The sequence below is a fragment of the Pogona vitticeps genome, chromosome 3 (genome assembly GCF_051106095.1).
Source record: "Pogona vitticeps strain Pit_001003342236 chromosome 3, PviZW2.1, whole genome shotgun sequence".
Lineage (NCBI taxonomy): Eukaryota > Metazoa > Chordata > Lepidosauria > Squamata > Agamidae > Pogona > Pogona vitticeps.
In genome coordinates this window covers 90,810,573-90,830,492 of record NC_135785.1, presented here as the reverse complement: position 1 = coordinate 90,830,492, position 19,920 = coordinate 90,810,573, and the positions used below count along the sequence as shown (strand labels likewise).

General features: G+C 43.4%; 2 protein-coding genes across 4 annotated transcripts in view; one reads left to right on the top strand and one right to left on the bottom strand.

Moving 5' to 3' along the window:
• PALD1 (phosphatase domain containing paladin 1) overlaps positions 1 to 3,961 on the bottom strand; it is a 138,369-nt gene extending 134,408 nt beyond the window's left edge. Inside the window, exon 1 of one of the 3 annotated variants that reach the window (XM_020783123.3) lies at positions 3,920 to 3,961. The gene's annotated coding sequence lies outside the window, so the exon portion shown is untranslated. Of the gene's footprint in view, positions 1 to 2,977; positions 3,119 to 3,356; positions 3,433 to 3,919 lie in introns of those variants that run through there. The other 2 variants (XM_072995239.2, XM_020783119.3) reach the window with 2 other exon arrangements.
• Positions 3,039 to 18,769, top strand: LOC110073664 (uncharacterized). The gene is made up of 4 exons (XM_078390262.1): positions 3,039 to 3,710; positions 8,823 to 9,258; positions 12,961 to 13,724; positions 18,171 to 18,769. The coding sequence occupies exons 1-4, from the start codon at positions 3,039 to 3,041 to the stop codon at positions 18,321 to 18,323; spliced, it is 2,025 nt and encodes a 674-aa protein (XP_078246388.1). The 3' UTR covers positions 18,324 to 18,769.
• The last annotated feature ends 1,151 nt before the right edge of the window (positions 18,770 to 19,920 follow it).

The window sequence follows — 19,920 nt, the reverse complement described above, 5'->3', positions numbered from 1 at the left end:
TGGAGCCTATCTATACATTATATACATAAAAAATTAAGTGTCAGAGAAAATTAACACACAGAATACCCCAGAACTAGAGGAAAGGTTAAAAGATCCCATCAGGTTACCATAATGATAACTGTGTGCCATCAAATCAATTCTGATTTATGGCGACCCTCTCTAGGGTGTTATAAGTACAGAGTACTTAGAAGTGGTTTACCAGTCCCTTCTTCTAGGTCACTCTAGGAATGTGCAGCTTGCTCAGGGCTACACAGGCTGGGACTTCTGAGATGCACTGTGGGGAACTGAACTCCCTGCCTGATTCTGCAGCCAGATAATTAAATCACTAAACCCCTAAAAATTGGATGTAAGAAGCAAATAAATCTTATTTTCCCTCCATCACTAAATAACTATTTCCTCTTTCATATTATCTTACTAAAAGTTTGTTTCACCTTTTCAAAATGTTTACAGTGTGACTAATATAACATTAAAATTTCAAAACAATTCCTAAAAACTAAACTACGCACACACACAATTTGTGTCATTAAATATTGTTATATGATCGTAACAGACTGACAAGTACTGACTCCAAATAAAGGCTATGCAATCCAGTCAGAGGACAAGAGTTTTTTACTTCCATGTTTGGGGACCCGAAACACCCAAAGGCCCAACCCCTCCAGTACTACAGCATCCAATGTATGTATTATGCAGCGTTATTAAAAGCAGCTATTCTCGGTGGCCCCCATGTAAGTTTATAGTCATAGTCTTCCTGCAGGTAGCTAAGCATGCAAGGACTTCTGCTTCAAAAAGCAATCAGCAGAGCAAACATCTGATAAAAATGCAAGCCACGGTAAGAGCTCTCTCTCGCCTGTATTTTCTATATACTGTACCATCCACATGGGAAGAACATGTATTGAAAAACTTTCTGTAACGTTATCTCATCAATGTAATACTCATTAACACAGACTTAGAAATGTGTGTCCCTATACATACAACTCAAGCAAAACAGATGCAATATTCCCAAAAGTATTTCCCCAGGCCAAAAAAGCGGTAAAGATTTTCAGGAGTCTGAAGAGGCTACATTTAATTTTGCACACTGCCTGGAAAAGTTAGGGTTACTGTAACTCTCAGAGTTCCCTAGTCAGCCTGATTGCTGTATCTGCTGGGTGGTGGATATAAGGGCTGTAGTGATTTTTCAAATTTCTGATTCTGATTAATGTAAGCAGCAGAGTTCTTCTAAATACAAACCTGTACTTTTTTATAGCAGCAGTTCTCCAAGGGTTGAGACTAGAGATGGGGGTATTCATATATCTCCAAATACGCATATCTTTGAATACCAATACTACCGCACAGGTGGAGAGAGCGAGGGTCCGGCCCCCTGGGGTCAGGCTGTCCACTCCCCTTTCCGCTGCTGCGGCCAGCTCCACACTCCCTTCCTATCGCCCTGCAGCACCGGTCGGCCAGCCACTCTTTGACCTGGCAGAGAGGTTCGTCGTCCTGCCTTCTGCCAGGAGTGGCTAATCGACCGCAAGCTCTGGAGTGATAGGAAGGGAGCCCGCAGCAGCAGAAGACAGTGAGTGGATATGTCCATCTGTAGGGAGGTATTCGTACACGGGTACGAATACCCCCATGTCTAGTTAAGACACAAGAGACCTTTCCTGCTGTCCAAAATCTTTGAATTCACAGCTCAGAAATCTGTGGCCTACCAGACATTGAGGATGTTACTTCCAACATAACTCACCACTAGCCGTGCTAGCAATGGTTGATGGGAGTTGGAGTGCAAATACGTATGGAGGACCACAGTTTTCATGTCCCCAGATTGAACAGAAGTTTGGACTTTATGCATTCTTTTTAGGAGAAAGGTGGGATAAAAATACTTTAAATTCAAAAATACAGCAGCTTTTTCCATCCAGGTTCCTTCCAGGCATATAGAAGCACGGCTCTCATCATCCCCAGTCACCATGGAAATAACGTGCTACCTATAGTTCAGTACACTGGGAGGACAACAGTTGGGAAAAGCTAACCAGTAAACACACACAGAGAAAGTTAGCAATGGTGGTTGGTGCAGGGAAGACAGCAGTTAAAGTAGAAATGAAGTTGCATCATTGTGAGGCAATAATCAAATTCCAGAATAAGGAACATCACTGCTCAAACCTGCCCGGAAACAGTATCTGTACTTTTTGCTTCTAAGCCTGCTAGAACAGAGACTGAGGTTAAAGGAGAGGCTCTCTTTACTTCTTTAGAGGCACACATATTATTATGTCAAGCCTCTAAGATGTTGGAGATTGAAGTTGATCCCTACATCTGTGGCCTTTAACTCTTGTTTGTGGGTGTCTAAATTTCTGGGAAACCAAGAAATCGCAAACCACACAAAATGGAGAATGCTTGAATACATTAGTCACTTAAATAAGAAATTAAACAGTCAGATTATGAACCTCTGCTCACAAAATACACGGGGAAAAGAAGTGTAGAAAGAGAAAAATGTACTGACTGAAGAACCTGGGAGACTGGTTTGGATACAGCACATCATTCTTTTGGAGCTGCCACATCCAAATGATGTCCACTGGGTGGAAGAGAAACAACAAGGCTTCTACAGTACTACCCAAATATAGCAGCAGCTAATCAAATAGCCCGCCTGCCCCCTGTCTCAACTGTACCAAGGGAACCACTGAACAACCAAACCTTCACTTCTTAACAGAGTTTTTAGCTTGTCTTTTTGGGACAGGAGCCGATTTTTTAAAAAAACATTCAAAATATTTGGTCCTCCCATTGAGCATCAGCAGAGAAATCTGCCCTCTCATGCCCAATCCTAATGGGCACTGCTGAGTTCACCATAACTAGCACTAGAACTGCCACTTCCTCGCACGGAAACACGATACTGGAGTGGCTTTCTCACTCCGGGGTCCAGAACGGTTGTAAGAGCGGCCTGTACGGTTGCAATCTTCAAGCACCCCCCATAAGAAGCATCCCGCACATACCCGAGTAGGGGCTTACTTACGAGTAATCATGAGCATCAAGAGGCAAAGGTGCGCGCGGTCCCTCCCCTGTCCTCTCGGTCTATGATCCGACTTTTCACCTCGAGCGAAGTTTGCAGGTCGACTACGATCCGGCCGAGCCCGCTCTTCGCGCCCCCTCTCCGGGACTCCGGCCCAGGCCAGCGAGCAAGGAGGGCCACGCGAGAGGAGTCACACGGGCTCGGGAAACCCAATCCCCTCAAACCGGTGCGAGGAAGGAACCCACACCCCCAGGGGGCAGCGCCACTTCCTGTCAGCGCGCCAGGAGCAGCAGCAGCAGAGGAGGAGGAGGAGGCGGCGGGGGTGCAAATGAGGGGGAGCGGAACCCCCCCCCAAAAAAGCGGAAGACCGAAAGCGGCTCACCGCAGTGGCTGCACTTCCCCGCCCGCCTGGAGACAGCAGCTACGCCGCGGGGAGCGGAGCCCGCCTTTTGTTTCCCTTGCACCAGTTCCCTCGTGTGCTTCTTCGAAATCGCCCCGGGCCAAGGGAGTCAAAGAGGAGCCGCTGGCTCGCTCGCTCGCGGGCTGCAAACGCAGCACCCCGCAGGATGCCTGCCTCCGTTCCCCCAAACTCCTGGCGCTGCAGGAGCGCGCGCTTCTTGCGACCGACCCACTCCCTTGCCTACCACGACGGAGCCGGCGGGGAAGGGAGGGACATGCGCAGCAGCCGGGCTGCTCCTTCACAGCTGCCGCAGCTGTTCCTCTCTCTCCCCCGCCCGTACAGAGACAGGGGGCTCCTTCCAGCCGTCGTTGGTTCTCTTCCCCCCCTTTTCCTCCCGGGAAACAAACCACACACTTTCCCGCACGTCCGGTTTGTCTTTCCCTTCGTTTCCATACGCCCCTTGCCCCCTGGTTTAAAACTGAAGCTTCTGCTCGACTCCCTTTTTGATCAAACGCAGGGGTCAGGCACCACCTTTGGATTCTTACGTTTCCGGGGTTTGCAGATGTATTCGTATGCCAAAAAAACCAGAAAAATTGCAACTTAAAACACTTCGTCGAAGGAACTGCAGAAAAATAATGCCTTTCTTCCGTTTGCTGATTTTCTTCTACACAGTCTTGCATGCCAGCTTGTGCCACAGCATAATACTATGGAAACTATAGGACGTGCCCTAAAAGGTATAGGTCTTATTTTAAGTCAACTGCACTTGTAACAGTTGACATAAGATACAGGTTACAGCTGCTTTCATTTTACTATTGTAAGATACAAGTTGCCGCTATGCTTATTTAACAGAGCTGCTGTCCTTTTAAATAAGAATAACTGACATTTTAATAGAAAATCCCAGGTGATGGAAATTATTTGCAGAAACCTTATCTGGACAACGTTAGGGACTTTAGAGTTTTGTAGAAGTATTCCACACAACGGTTTAATCTTTCAAAATAACTTGTGTGCAAATTTGTCCATTCTGTCAGAATTTAACTAGAGGCCAAGAAAAATTACAATATTTGCATTTAAACTTCAGTATTTAGTTGTTGTTACGTGCAACCAAGTTGCTTCAGACTCATGGCAACCTTATGCATGAGCACTCTCCAAAATGTCCTGTCCTCAACGTCCCGGTTCAACTCAAGCCTGTGGGTTCCTTTAAGAGGTCAACCCAGCTTATATTTGGTTTTCCTCTTTTCTTGCTGCCTTCCATCATTCCCAACTTCATACTCTTTACCAGAGAATATTCCCTTTTCATGATGTGCCCAAGGTAGGACAGTCTTAGTTTCAATATTTTTGCCTCCAGCATTGATGCAATATTTTACCACCATTCAAAAATAAAATATGGCATAAAGACCTGAAAATGCTAACCTATGACTGAAACAGCTTGCCCAAGCATGGTTATGAGTCATCTATGCAGTCTGGTACTAAATTATTGGGGGGGGGGATTAAAAGTTACCTCTGTTTTGGAGTCAGGGACTGACAGCTAGCAGATCTAACAAAAGCATCACACCTTACATTTTATGCTTATTGTTAAAGCCACACTAATCAACAACTGCCTACTATTAGTAGAAAAGTCCTGCAAAATCCTTGCGTGTACGTCATGTATCAGTTCTAAGCAGAAAGTCAAAGAATCTAGTTCTGTTTCATGGTTTGCCATAGCTGAATGTCAACTGCTAAAGCAAACAGTAATATAGTGTCTGCACACTCCTACACATTTTTATGCAGAATTTAGTCTCCCTGTGTTCACTGGATTTTATAATACATACAGTTGTTGCTCAAGAGCAACTCAATTCTAGCTTGCAGTCCTATTCTGTGAGTTTCTCAAAGGTACTTGTGACATTTATAAACAAGGTACCTTAATTTATATTAGTTCTTTTAGCCGTATGGCCCATCACCACATTCATTGTCCATGAGCAGGATATTGCAGAATTGTTGCTCTGATGTCATCTCCAGAAATGTCACACTATAGACAAGTTTATTTGGGATACAGATTAGGCAAGAGAAGGAAAAATAATTTAAAGCTATAGCCAATTAACACCCTCAGATGCAGAGAAACAACCTAAAATAAATAAAACAAGTTAAGGTGGGAGAAAGAATTACCTTTTTAAAGATGAATTCAAACCCTTGTCAATGTGTATTGTGTTAAAAAAAAGATAAATCTCCCACTGTAAATTAAGCCATAAATTAAGAACAAGTGTCACTCCAATACTGCAGAGGAAAGATTGTGTAATCAGTATAACAAAGCAATTGCATAAACTAGAGAGCTATTCAAAGGCTATTTCATTCCTTTGCCCAGATCATAAGAAACAATGCAAAGCAGCATGTTAAATCCCAGCAAACTCAAGAAAAAAATAAGCAGTATTAGATTACATAAAGGCCTGTCACCAGATCAGTTTCAACTAATAATATGCAACACATATGTAAAAAGAGGCTTTTAACCAGTTGTCGTAGGTACAGAATACCAAGAAGCGGTTTACTATTCCTTTTTTCTCCCTGGGATTGTGCAGCTTGCCCAAAGAAACACAGGCTGGCTCTACTTCATAGGAGGCACATTGGGAATCAAACTCCTAACCTCTGGCTCTAGATATCTACAGTAAACCACTAGCAAGATATCCTTATTTATACCTTGTTTCTAGTCTTGTTATGAGCTGCCTTGAGTCCTAGTTTTGGGGAAAAGATGGGATATAAATCAAATTGACAAAAGAGTGGGGTCAGATTGATAAACTGCTGTATCATATTAGAAGGTGAAGATTCACATGAGGAAGTAAGTATAAAATGAAAATACTTTAACAGCATCATAGAGTTGTGCCAAGTTCCCTTTGAAGATCACTTAGACCCTGCAGCTAGCTTAAAATATTACTGCTATCAGGTTCTTAACCAGAATTAGTCACCTGAATCCTATCACACCTTGACTCAGATAACCTACTTAACTTTTGGTTCTTCTGTCAAGCATAATTAAAAGGACTGATGCTTATCTTTAACCCTCTAAATCAGTGGTTCCCCAACCTTGGGGCTCCAGATTTTCTTGGACTTCAGCCCAGAGAAATCCTGGCCAGCAGAGATGGTGGTGAAAGCTTCTGGGAGTTGTAGTCCAAGAACACCTGGAGGCCCATGGCTCAGGACCACTGTTCTAAATGTACTGAGACCTGGCTATGAAATGGAAGACATGGCTCCTGTTCCTGTAACAATGGTGTGGAAGAAAGAATTTCAGCAGGCATAGATTGCTACCACAAGCTATGACTCCTGAAATTCCCTCTTCCACAGGACTATTAAAGATACAGGAGCCCTGTCTTCCGTTTCATGCAACCAGCCATGGTGGCTATAAGGTTCTGGGAGTCATAGCCACAAGAGAATTTTGCCATCTCTGTACCAGCTTACTTTTAGTACCTAGGGCATCTTTGTTAGTCATCCTCTGGGAGGCTTCACCATCTAATATAATGTTGGCTCCTGGAGGGAGTCTTCTCCATTGTGGTACTTCATCACATTCTGCTTTTTCCTTTCCTTTCTGCTAGACAGCAAACACTCTTCTTTTCTGAGATGCTTAGTTTTTAAAAGTGCAATGAATTTGATTGAGTGGTATAATTTTATCTGCTATTGTATGTGGTTGTTAGATCGTATGGCTGCGGTTTTCTTTAACTGTAAGTAGATCTAAAAGTATTGATTGAGTTACTGTATTAATTGATATGCTTCCCTACTACTGCAAGCACTACTCTGGGTGCTTTATAGATTAAAACATAAAAAAACCCTCCAAGACCCTAGATAACAACATATATTTAACTAACATGGTAATATGCAACTACTGTATAAAGTTTAGAAGTCACACAAAAAGAAAAGAAAATACAGCATCCTGGAGATTAAGTTGTTGAAAGCGGCTTTGAATAATTCATTTTTTACAAATTTCCTGAACATAAGGAGGAAAGGAGCCTGGCATATCTCTGATGCTACCCTGTTCTAGAGACTGGGAGCCATCACTGAAAATACTCGATTCCTTGCCATCATGTTTTTGGCTTCCTTTGGTGTGACCATTTATAGCAACATGGATTGAGAGGAGGAGGTGGAACAGGTAGCCAATTTCTGGGGGAGATATTACAACAAGTATTGAGATCGTAAACTGTTAAGGGCTTTATAGTTTATAACCAACACCTTGGTTTGAGCACAGAAACTAACAGGGAATAGTGAAGGTACACCAAGACTGGGGATATATGATCATATTTACCAGTCCTGTTAATCAGTCTGGCCACCACATTTTGGACCTGCCGAAGTTTTTGTACTGTTTTCAAGGGCACCCCTATGTAGAGAGCATTACAATATTCTGTTTTTGAGATTATGCTGAAGGCTAAGATATAGTACATGGTGGCGCTGCGGGTTAAACCGCAGAAGCCTCTGTGCTGCAAGGTCAGAAAACCAGCAGTCATAAGATCGAATTCACACGATGGAGTGAGCTTCCATCACTTGTCCCAGCTCCTCGCCAACCTAGCAGTTCAAAACCATGCAGTGGGAAGGTAACGGCGTTCTGTGTCTAGTCGCACTGGCCACGTGACCACGGAAACTGCTTACAGAAAAACCCTGTCTCTATGGCTTGGAAACAGGGATGAGCACTGCCCCCTAGAATCGGACATGACTGGACTAAATGTCAAGGGGAACCTTTACCTAGGATATACATAAGGACTAGATTATAATAATAATTATAATAGCAATAGTAATTAGTAATACAGCTGTAGATTTCTCACGGTCACTGGAATAAAATTCAGAACAGTGGAGGTTATAAGGATGTAGATAGTTTGTAGACTGAAACAACGAAGTGCAACAGTTGTGAGGAGAAGCAGAATCAATTACTGTATATTTATTGAGGTGAGGTTCAGATGGCACATAAAAAGTTAGAGGAAAGGGATTTAGGTGCAAACATTATGGAGCCTGTGAGTATTCTGAGTCAGTTGACCTCAGGGAAAAAACTTTTAGTTCAGAATTGATGGGAGGGTGAGGAATCTGATGGAACGTGTCAGGGTGAAAAAGTTGTGAATGTAGAACTCTCCTGGCTCCACATCAATAGGTAGAGAGAGAGGTGTGTGTGTAAAAGTAATCAGGTGAGTTTGGAAGCCAAGGCAAAGACTTGTGCGAATAGGACCTATTATTTCCTTCCTGAAGTAGAAAAAGCAAACGACGCCCCTCCCCAAGCGAAAGTGTATATAGTACCCAGGACCCGCTAAGAACATTCCACCAGTTGTACTGGCAGAAATACAAGAGCATCGTTAGCTAACCCGTGTTGTTAGGAAAAATACAGGAGTAATAAATTAAAGAAGGGTTTCCTCCCCTTTCCTAAGACCCCACATCGGCTCATGAGGGAACCTCCGTGCGGCGGCGGGGGTGGGGGCAGCGAAGAAGAGGGCGTGTAGGGCTCCTGTTTAGCCCACGTCGCGAGCATGGCGGGTGGATCAGCCAAAAGGGCGCAGCAGCAGCGCCTGTAGCCTCAGCGAGACCTTCGCGCCGGGCGCCACGCGCCTCTGGTTTGAGTTTCAGCGCGCGCTGGTTGCCTCAGGACGCGTAGTGTGGCTCCGGCGCCCACCTGAGCGGGAACGCGAAGAGGAGCCCCTGCCTGACCAGAACGGAAGGTGCCGCCGAACCGCCCCTGCGATGCAGCCCCTGCGGTGGCTCCTCTTCCTCTTCCTCCTCCTGGAGGGAGTGGCTGCAGAGGAAGGCCGCCGAGGAGCCGCCGCAGCCAAGCCGCCGCCGCGCTTGGGCGAGAAGCGCTGCGCCCCTTCGTCCCCTTTGCCAGCCCACATGGTGAACCTGCTCCGGAGAGCCCTTCCCCAGGCGGACGTCATCCGGAGCCTGCGGCCGCACAGTAAGTGAGCGTCGGCGGGACTGCACGTCGCAAGGTGTGGGGCGGGCCGGGGCGGGGGTGGTGCCTGCCTCACCTGGGCAGGTACAGAAGGGCAGGGCTTTTTCTCTCTACACTAGGTTGGAGAGACTGTCATGAGTTATCAAGCAGAACCGGCTTCTTTTTCCAGTGGGTAAATTAATAGTGTCTAACCTTGTGCGCCTCTCTCCAGTAGGCAGATGAGGGAGGGAGCTCTTTTCCTATGTGGGTTCCCTTGCAGAGTGAGAGAGATTAAATCTGAGCCAAGGACTGTGAATGTGGGATCAGCAAGTGGAAGTGCTTGTGAGGGGGCACCCCCCCGCCCCATAACAGTTTGCTTCAGTGCCCCAAAAATGTAATGTGTGATAGGTGTAAATTGACCAGGAAGAAGCTACTGTAGTAAGGAGGTCATACACAGATTCCTTCTTCCTTTTAGATAAAGAGTCGATTAACCCTCAGGAGTCTTAACAGGAGGGAATACCTTGCAGATGCAAACCTGGCCTGGTCTCTGAAGTGGTTCTACATTCGCCCACCAGAAAAATCCTTCAATTGCCTCTCAGAATCCCTGGCTGTTAGAACAGGGCAATCATGTCAAATAACCAGCAATCTGCTGCTCTTCAAGGACACAGTAAATCTGCTGCCTGAGGAGGCCACTCCATTCTACTACATAATGGAAGGCTAACCAGATGTAGGCATGTATTGTCTACTGGTGCCTGTTTCGTTGCACTCTTTCCCCTAAATGTTCCCATATTCACCCAGCGCTGTGTAATTTTATCTTTATCTTTTGTTTACTGTTTGGGAACAGACAAAGGAAAAATCACAGAATTGTACAACCTGCAGTCTCTGAGAAAAATAGGATTTTGTGAAACCTCCACCTTTGACTAGTCATTCATGTGGAAGCCACGTTTCATGAAGAACTCAGCACTGCCTCTTTCTCCAGTTCTGAAGAGGCTATTAAGAACTTGAGGCAACTGCCCATAAATAAGCTTCCAGAGAGTAAGGGCCTTCACTTCTTAGCTGGCAGCTGGGTCCTCGAAAATTTTTAGGAGGGTTTCATGTTCTATTTTGTATTTTGCACAAGATCAACAGATTTCTTGATGCACTATTGGTCTTCTTCCACAATGCATCACTCCTGTCGAGTTGTTTTCCTTCCTGTCAGGCATGTTTCCGCTCTTGTGTGTCTTCTTTGGGTGTATGAACAATTGAGAGCAGTAGTGAGGCACCACCAATAAACAAGTTGCTGCAAATCAGTACCTGGTGGTATGCAAAGGCACAATTTTGAACTAAACTGCTCAGAGAGTGATTTAAGCTCTGTGGAGTGGTATATAAACACCACTTTAATTTGTTTGCTAGTATCAGTAAGACAATTAAAATGGGCTACCAGTTTTCCAGAATGGCACTTTGCTAGCAGCCCCACAGTTCCTATGTGGTTGCCTCTGTCTTTTGCTCCAGTAGCCTAAGGTAGTAGTGGAGTAGATGTCAAAGATTCATTTGGGTTCCTCTGCCACCAAAGTGGAGCCTTCCAGTTCTCATGCTGGAATGTTGGTAACTATAGGTTGTGCGGGAATGGCAGATTCCTCTGGATTACTGGTAGGTTCTAGGGTTAGCCATCCACAAACAATGGCATGCATCTGTTGTTTGAGTACTTTGCTTAAAAGGGACATGCAAGCAGATAACTAGATTTAAGAATAGAAGAGGCCTGCTGGATCAGACCAAGGGCCCATCTAGTTCAGCTTCCTGTATCGCACAGTGGCCCCACCAGATACCTCTGGGAGCACACGAGACAACTAGAGACCTGTCTCCTGATATCACTCCCCTGCATCTGGCATTTTGAAGAACCTTCCTTTTAAGCCCAGAGATTATACATCCCCTATCATGGCTTGTAACCTGTGATGGACTTTTCCTCCAGAAATCTGTCTAATCCCCTTTTAAAGGCATCTAGGCCAGATGCCATCACCACATCCTGTGGCAAGGAGTTCCACAGACTAACAACACGCTGGGTCAAGAAATATTTTCTTTTGACTGTTCTCACTCTCCCAACACTCAATTTGAATGGATGTCCCCTGGTTCTGGTATTGCTTGAAGGTGAAAAGAGCTTCCCTCTATTCACTTTATCCATCTCCTGCATAATTCTCTACGTCTCAGTCATGTCCCCCCTCAGGCACCTTTTCTCTAGACTAAGGAGCCCCAAACACTGTACCCTTTCCTCATAAGGGAGGTGCCTCGGCCCAGTCATCATTTTAGTTGCTCCCTTCTGCACCTTTTCCAGTTCCACTATGTCTTTTTTGAGATGCGGTGACCAGAACTGTATGGAATACACCAGGTGTGGCCTTACCAGCGTTTTGTGCAATGGCATTATAATGTTGGCTGTTTTATTTTCAATCCCCTTTTTAATGATACCTAGCATGGCATTGTCCTTCTTCCCTGCTGCCACACACTGGGTGTATGAGCTACACTAAGTTCTGAAAAGCACATTCAAAGCAAAGCCACACAGCAAATGGTCTCAACACATAGTACTGTATATGTTCCAAAATGTAGGACATTTCCTTTGAAAGGGCTCTAGAGACAAGTCCATACACTAAGTGGAAGTCCACTATCAACTGTACAGCCACTTCATTTCCTACACTGAACTTTACCCAGTCCTCTGAAAATTGTTGGTGATAAAACCAGCATAGGCGTTATCTTCTTTCTGATAAGAACAGCAAGGAGCTACTGTATAAGCTTCTCCAAGAATCCAAACCAGCAATATTTGACATAACCTCCATCTGTCAATACATGTGGCTCAGAAACATTCTCTGACATTTTGGGGTCTCAAGCCTGATCCTTACTACTCACCATACTAATTCCTTCTGATCAGCTTTTAATTCTTTTGAGGTTCTCATAATTTTAAGTTCAAATACATACGTATTTTATTTGCATGTGGAAAATATACAAGTGAAAGGGGAAACTGAAAATCTTCAACCCATCTCCCAGATGTCTCAAGCCACATTGTTTTGCTACCCTGGAAAGAGTGTTTGTGAAAGTGTCAATCTGTTAATGTTCTCCACCCACCCAGGGTGGCTTTTATTTTCTTTTCAGTGGCGAAAACAAAGTGAATGTGTATCTGTGTTCTAGACAAGACAGCCCTCACTATAGAACTCTGAATGGGATTGCAATCCACATCCTTTGGCTGTCTTTTCCTGGTTAAGGTGATTAGATCTCTTCCAGACAGACCACAAGTGCTAGGGAGATGGATAAGCTCTGGCCTTCCTCTGTTTAAGTCTTATTTAGTTGAAAAGCATTGTTCATCCTTTCCCCTTTCCCAATGAATTGCACACTCTTTTTAACCTTCTCATAGACAATCCTTTCCCCAAACAAATTAGAATGCTGTTGGAGGAGCAAGATCACAGCAACCCTTTTGATCCTTTAGATGTTATCCTCTAGATAGTTTAGTACAGGAAAGGCAGAGTAAATGATGCAGCGCTTTGGTTTTGATTGTATCCAACTGATCAGGATTGTGCTGTTCCCAAGCATAAGGTCTGTGTGCTTTCTATAAGAGAAGCAGCCTTTTCTACAAATGAGTTTACACATGTGTGAGTGTGAATACTACTTCTCAGTGAGAGCTACATGCTAAAGAGTGAGGAAATTTTTGCATAGAGTAAGAAGTCATCTTCTGTGCTGATCATCTTTGTTTTATTCGCCCCTTAGGTGTCCGTCAAGTGGGACAGAGATGGAGCATAATTTTCAACCTTTCAATTTGTCAGCAAGAGGAATTGCAGCTAGCTGAGTTAAGACTCCAGCTTCCCGGCTCTGAAGAGAAATCTGTCTTCAGCAGTGCCCCAGTATGGGTAGACCTGTACCACCAGCAGGAAATAGCTTGCCCAAGTAATCACAACTGCTCACACATCATCCACATAGGCTCCTTTGGAGCTCCTCCATCATTGCCTTCAAGCTGGATAGTCCTCGAAGTCACAGAACCGCTCTTGAAGTGGGCCATAAACAGCAGTTTAGCAGAGGAAGCTGTTCAGAAAACTCTATGGCATGAACACCAGCATACCGAACATTTCCCAAGGCAAGTAGCTAACCAGTGTGGCTCTCCAGACAGAAAGGCATTCTTAGTACTTTTCTTTAGACTCTCCAAAGAAGAGAAAAAACTAAATAGCTCAGCCTTGCTCCAGACAGTGAAAGGATCTAAATTCTTTATGCAGGGGACCCCAAAATATACAATGCCACTTTGGAGAAGGAAGAGACATAGACGCCAGAAGAAATTCCAAGGCTTGTCTTCGTTGAGTTTGAAAGAGCCTAAAATCGAAAACCTGTGCCACAGGGTGGATTTCTATGTCGATTTTGAGGAGATAGGGTGGGGCTCCTGGATTATATACCCCAAACGATATAATGCTTTCCGCTGCGATGGAAAATGTCCAGTCCCTCTGGAAGAGAAATTCCTGCCAACAAACAATGCTTATATGCAGGTGAGTGTCCAAAGTAATGTCCAGAAATATTAGAACAAACTCAATTGAATCTCAACTTAATCCCTGCTTACAGTATCATATGTATGATTCCTAAAGGGTAATTCCCCATCCAGTTGCCTGCACTGAGTCAAATATGCTTCCCATGGGCGGTTAGTAAAGAAAGATTCCAGCTCTGCAATTCTAAGATGATGATGATGATTAAAGACATTTGTTAGCCAGACAAACAAGATAAATTCCCAGTTAACCTGAGACGGATGCAGGTTAATAGGGCATAAAATGAGCCTTTGTTAAGGTTTTCTGTCTACTTTAATACCAATACTTATCTGCTGCTAAGTCAATTCTGACGTATAGGAATCCTTCCCAGGGTTTTCTAGGTACTCAGAAGTAGTTTACTAGTCCTTCCTTTGGGGATGCTTTAGGATAGTACAGCTTGCCCAAAGCTACACAGGCTTGTTCTTCTTTTGTTACAGCAACTATCCTTCAGCCATTTTAATCCAGCACTCTGGTATTTGTTTATACTATTGCTGTTTAGAAACTGCTATGTGTTGGCCAAAGCAATGAGTGTGATTTATTTTAATATATTTTTGTACAGGGAGGTCAGTGTAGTTTAGGTGTTAGTTTTCTAAAGTAACACACTTGTTTGCTTTACAGTTAACATAGCTCAGTAACACATTACTGGCAAGTTAGTACTTAAAAGAGAAATTCTTGAGTGGAGGTGTCTTTGTTTTAGTGAAGAGGATGGAATAAAGATTAAAATAAATAATGATGGCTTAGTCTCACAAGAAAATATAGAAGAAAATATATGCCATGGATTATGGTATTGTTTTCCTGGCTGTTGGGAAATGGGTCCTCAATAAGAACATTAAGTGTGCTGTTGCATTATTCAGTACCATCAGTTTTAACACAATAGTGGAAGAAAATACAAGGCTATCTAGGCAAGGCCTCATGAAAATGGATGAGCATGGAAGGTTCACCTGTATCACCTGGAATTGTATATCAATGAGTCTGTATTCCTGTTGACAATTCCTACACCTTTGAGACAAAACGTGATGCATCGCTGTATTTGTCTGCTGCATGTATATATGAAAGTAGGCCTATTGTTTGCTAAATATCACACTGACAGAACAAGTACCTTTCTGAAATAGCAATGGTATAGCAAATTTGTAATATTTCTTATCTATTACTCTTATAAGCAAATGATGCAGGAAACCATATAAGGAATTCAATGTTAAGGATTGTTAAGGATTCAAAATAAAGCATCACCTGAATGGTGCCTTTAGAAGAAAAGTACCATTTGAAACGTTGTGACAAAATAATGTAATTGAGAAAACATGGCCTTCAAGGTAGAACAAATGAGACCATCTCCTCAACAGTCTGCAAATGATAAACAATAATTTAATAGACTAAACGATGGATGGATGGATGGATGGATGGATGGATGGATGGATGGATGGATGGATGGATTTGTTGTCTTTGTTGTCTGGCTGGGGAGCCCGAGGTTGGGAATTCAATTCCACATTGTGCCTCATGGGAGTAGAGGCAGCATATGTGGCTTTGGGCAAGCTGCACAATCCTAGGGCAACCCCAGAGGAAGAGAATGCTTCTGAGTATTCTCTATCTGAAAAAACCTGAAAGGGATCGCTATAAGTCAGAATTGATTTTGATGGCATGATGATTATTATTAAAAATTGGACAATACTGTGAGCTACCATTTAAAGGTGTACATATTTGTATCCCCAGAACAGGTTACCACAAATGTCAAAGGAAGCCAAAGAAAGGGGTGTGTGGGGGCTCAACATTTTACTAAAACAATTAATTTATATATATAGTAATTTTTTGGGAAAGAGTGGAATGCCTGGTTTTGTCTAAGTTCAGGTGTCAGCATACTCTTGGTGCTATCCCCCTGCCTTCTTTTTCTATGCTACAAATGTCAGACATATGTGAGCACAAGTTTATTGTTCCATGATGTTCAGAACTGTACATTGAAAGAGAATGCTTAGCTTTCTAAAGCAAGTGCTTCAGTTGGAACTTTAGAAGTTAGTTACTTGCAAGCAAACAGCTGTTGTGAACAAATTGCAGCTGTAATGACATTCATGACTAAAAAAGGTCAAATACTAAATAAAGGGCCAGAAGCAAATTATTTATTACTAATACAGAAATGAAATGGAAGAGAGAAGAATGGCCCTTGGGGGTTTCCTAAGTAGCAAGCTGGATGATCTTTGAGTCTTTGGTCATCATTGGTAATTTTTGCCATGACTGCCGTGTTTCCCTGAAAATAAGACAGGGTCTTATATTAATTTTTGTTCCAAAAATGCATTGGGGCTTATTTTCAGGGGATGATTTATTTTGTTCATGCACAGCAATCTACATTTATTCAAATACAGTCATTTCATCTTCTTTTGGTTGCTGCACAAGTGGTGGACGGCGGGATTTCACTTAACTGGGGCTTATTTTCGGATTAGGTCTTATTTTTGGGGAAACAGGGTAGCCACTTCCAACAGTGTGCTACTGCCTTGGGCAGATAAATCTCTTTCTTCTTCTGGCCGGTGGTATCAAGCTCTAGAACAGTTCAAGGGTTGCAGGAATTTCTAGGCAGAACTCGCTAGTGACAGGGCAGGACGTACTAGGTGTTCAGCAGCCTTGCAATTTGCCAGCCAATAACTGATTCAGCATGCCTTCTCGGGTACTAAACAGGAGTGCAGCAATAGGGAGAGAAACAGAGGCAATGCCTCTCCAAATGATCATTCTGCTCTTCTGTTTGAAATTTTATTTCAGTTTTGTAATGCCTAATATTTTAGTATTTAGTAGATTGGCTGGATAGCTCAGTGAGTTAGGTGCAGTTCCTCACATGTACCTTGCAGGAGAAGAGCTGGTCTGTGGAAGTTCATAGGCAAGCTGCACAGTCCTAGAACGCCCCCAGAAGAAGGGAAGGGTGAACCATTTCTGAGGACTCTCTACCTAGAATACCTTGCAAAGGGTCACTGCGAGTCAGAACTGACTTAGCAGCACACATTTATTCGTTAATATTTCAGTAGTCTATAATCTCAATTTTTTAAAACAGTTTAGGTAGCCAAAGAGAGGGATCAAGCTAACCACTGAAATGTGAACACAAGTTAGAAATAAAAGAAATAAAGTTGTGAATAGTCTTAAATGTCTCACTTTGTAAATAAAAGGCATTCCAGGACATGGAAAAGGGAAGGAAGACCAAGAGCTAACATTTGTAAACTGCTGAGTCACTATTGTTCCTTGATTTCTGGGGTTGGGGGGTGCATTTTAAAAAAAACCCTTGGCCGCAGCTATGACAAGAAGACAAGGAATTGGACAACGTAAGATGTGCCTCATACCTACATAAACAAACAGTGCCTGCAGTACAACACTGCAGTTATGTCTAGGTAGTTGCGTGGCTTATCTGGAGAACTATCAGGGTTTCATAACAGGATCAGGTGTTTTTGAGGGCAGTGTTTATTTGAAGCCAGATCCCTTCTAGAGATTGCCTGTCAATTGTTACCTCGCCCTAGCACATTCTTGGCTGACTGTAGGAGTTAAAAAGGCAAAAAGTTTAAAAGGTCATCATGTTGACATACCACTTTTCCTCATGAGGACAACTTTAGCATGACAGTGCATCTAGTTATGCAATGAAGTGTTGTTTGCCACTAGAGCAGTAATCATGGAATACTGATTTCTAGAAATCATACTCTCAGAAGAAAGGAACTTTGCCTAAACGTCCGCACTTCAGAATTCTGCTGCATCCATTTTAAAGTGTAGCTGTTTTTTAAAAATGGGTTGGTTGTTGCCCATGTGTCCCTTAGACAAAGTTTGCTTTTGACAGTCCGGGAGGACGAGCAGGGCCAATGTGGGTGCCGACTGTGTTTCTGAGCTGATGTATACATAGCTCTCATGACAGTCTCGCATCCTTCCTGGGTCCTTATACTGTTGTCTCCTGTCATCATCCCTCGCAGCCCACATCAGAACATTGGCTAATTCCAGTGGTGGAACTCATTGGTTAGTGATAAAGGAAATATCTCTCCTTCCTCCAGCCCTTTATGTGCCTTCGAAATACCTGGGAGCAGAACTCTCTTTCAAGCTGGTTTTTGGGCAGTGCAGAAAGAACTGAGGGTAGGTAGAAATTCCGGTCAGGCCAGTGAGCATCAAATTTTAAATTAATGCATTATTTCATGACACTGACTTGATTTCTTTGCAACATCTGTACTCCACAAATGTTAATTATATGGCTGCACTGATCTCCCTGAACCAGAGCCCTCCACTTATGAAGAACTGTAACTTTGGATGCAGATTTGGAAATACTATTTCCTTGAAATTTTCATTCAGTGTTACAGACACTACCCAAGGATACTACTCCTTGTCCTGGTGTCATGGAGCCCGTCTATTGTTCTTCACCTTGCAAGGCTTCTCCCTTTCTAAGAGAAAAATGTATATCTGTTCCAGAGCGTGCTTAAATATTATCATCCGGAAAAAGTTCCTGCTGCTTGCTGCATCCCAGTAAGACTGAGCCCTCTAAGCCTGCTCTATTATGAAGAAGGAAGGGTTAGCCTGGGTCACCATGAAGATATGATTGTAGAAGAATGTGGCTGCCACTGAGAAGACTGCAGAGTTTGGCAGATGGTTCTGTTTCAAACCTCCTCCCCTGGCAAGATGAAAGAAGGTTCACCATGTGAAGAGGACAGCACTGGTGCCCTTGACCTGCAATAGGTGGTCACTAAGACAATGTGGGGAGCTCAGCTTGGAAGATAGCCACCTCTTGTGTACAAAATTATGAAATTTCTGAAGCAGTTGTGATTGATCTTTAATACTGAATGTGAGAATGAAAGATTGATAGACGAAAGCTTCAGGTTTGTCTGCTGATCAGAAAGGAATGTTAGGACTAAAGTGGAGTAAAGAAATATCTTTAATTCTCCACTAAGAAGTGACACCAGCCTCCCTCAAGCTCCTACGATAGAGTGGTTTTGTGAAACTGTCCTTACATAGTCATATCTAAGGCAGTCTGGAAAACTACATTAAAGCACCATCATTTGCTGTGGGGCCAATATGGCTGAAAGATAACGATCTTAAATATTGAGAGCATGGGAAAGCAACTGTCTGAGCAATGTAATTATAAACCACAATGTGAGGGGACCAGTTGACATGTAAGGGGCTGCTATACATGAAATATTGTTTTGGTAAAATGTCTGCATCTTTGTCACAAAAAAAGCACAATGACCATTTCACTACTCTCACCCACTCAACGGCTGAAATAAGATTTAAGAACGTATTTCAAGCAGGGATAAACAGCTCATTTAGAAGTAACATTTCCACTAACTTGACAGCTGACTAGAGAGGAAAGGAAAAATTATTCTTCTACCCCAACTGCATTTCTCATTGGGATATGAAATGGCTGAGTAAAAAGCAGATCCCATTTGTTTACTTGTATAAATAATATTCCTAGTCATTTGTTCGAACATAATATCTTAATGGACATTTTAAAAAGTTTTAGATATCTGTATAGCGGAAATTGTTGGTAGGGAAGTCAGAGGCATTCAGTCACCTATTGCTTCCTAAAATAGAATGGCTAAAATCCTGTTGGTATAACTATATCTACACAAGGGTGATGATGTCACTAGCAGGGGGAGATTTCGTATGATTAAAGACTAGAGATGGGCACAAACCGGTTCATTCCAGTTCGTCCTGGTTTGTAAAGGCAGCAGCACAGGTGCTGTTTCTCCCCCCCCCCCACCTGCACTGCCTCAAAGAGCCACTCACCTGGGCCAGCGTGATAGCTTCTGTCACCTCTTCAACTTCTGTCACCTCCTCAACTGATTTTCCAGTCCTGGCAACAGCTCAGGCTTCTCTGCCCTGCCCTCTTGGCTGATCTCCCACTCAGACAAAAGGATGGGGCAGAGAAGTCTGTGCTCTTGCTTGTCACTGGGAGATTAGTCAAGGAGATGGAAAGAACATGCGAATGGGGCCTGGTGAACAGCTAAATCGGCTGAGGGTGCTGGCTGCCTTTACGAACTGGGGCAAACTGGAATGTACCAGTTCATGGCTATCTCTTTTAAAGACTTTCCCCCTTCTCTCTTGCAGCTTGCCCACTTGTGAATCTTCTGTTTCATTGTGTGGAAGACGTGTGAGCTGTTATACTGAAGGAGGAAATCTTTTGTTACCAAAACCTGCCACTGCTAGATGACATTACTGACAGAGG

What these genes read in the sequence shown, in the direction of transcription:
- LOC110073664 (XM_078390262.1), top strand. Translation starts at nt 3,039, where the DNA reads ATGATCCGACTTTTCACCTCGAGCGAAGTTTGCAGGTCGACTACGATC. An exon ending in TTCCTCTCTCTCCCCCGCCC is followed by an intron (nt 3,711 to 8,822) that starts GTACAGAGACAG and finishes GCTCCTGTTTAG; the next exon opens with CCCACGTCGCGAGCATGGCG. An exon ending in CCGGAGCCTGCGGCCGCACA is followed by an intron (nt 9,259 to 12,960) that starts GTAAGTGAGCGT and finishes TTCGCCCCTTAG; the next exon opens with GTGTCCGTCAAGTGGGACAG.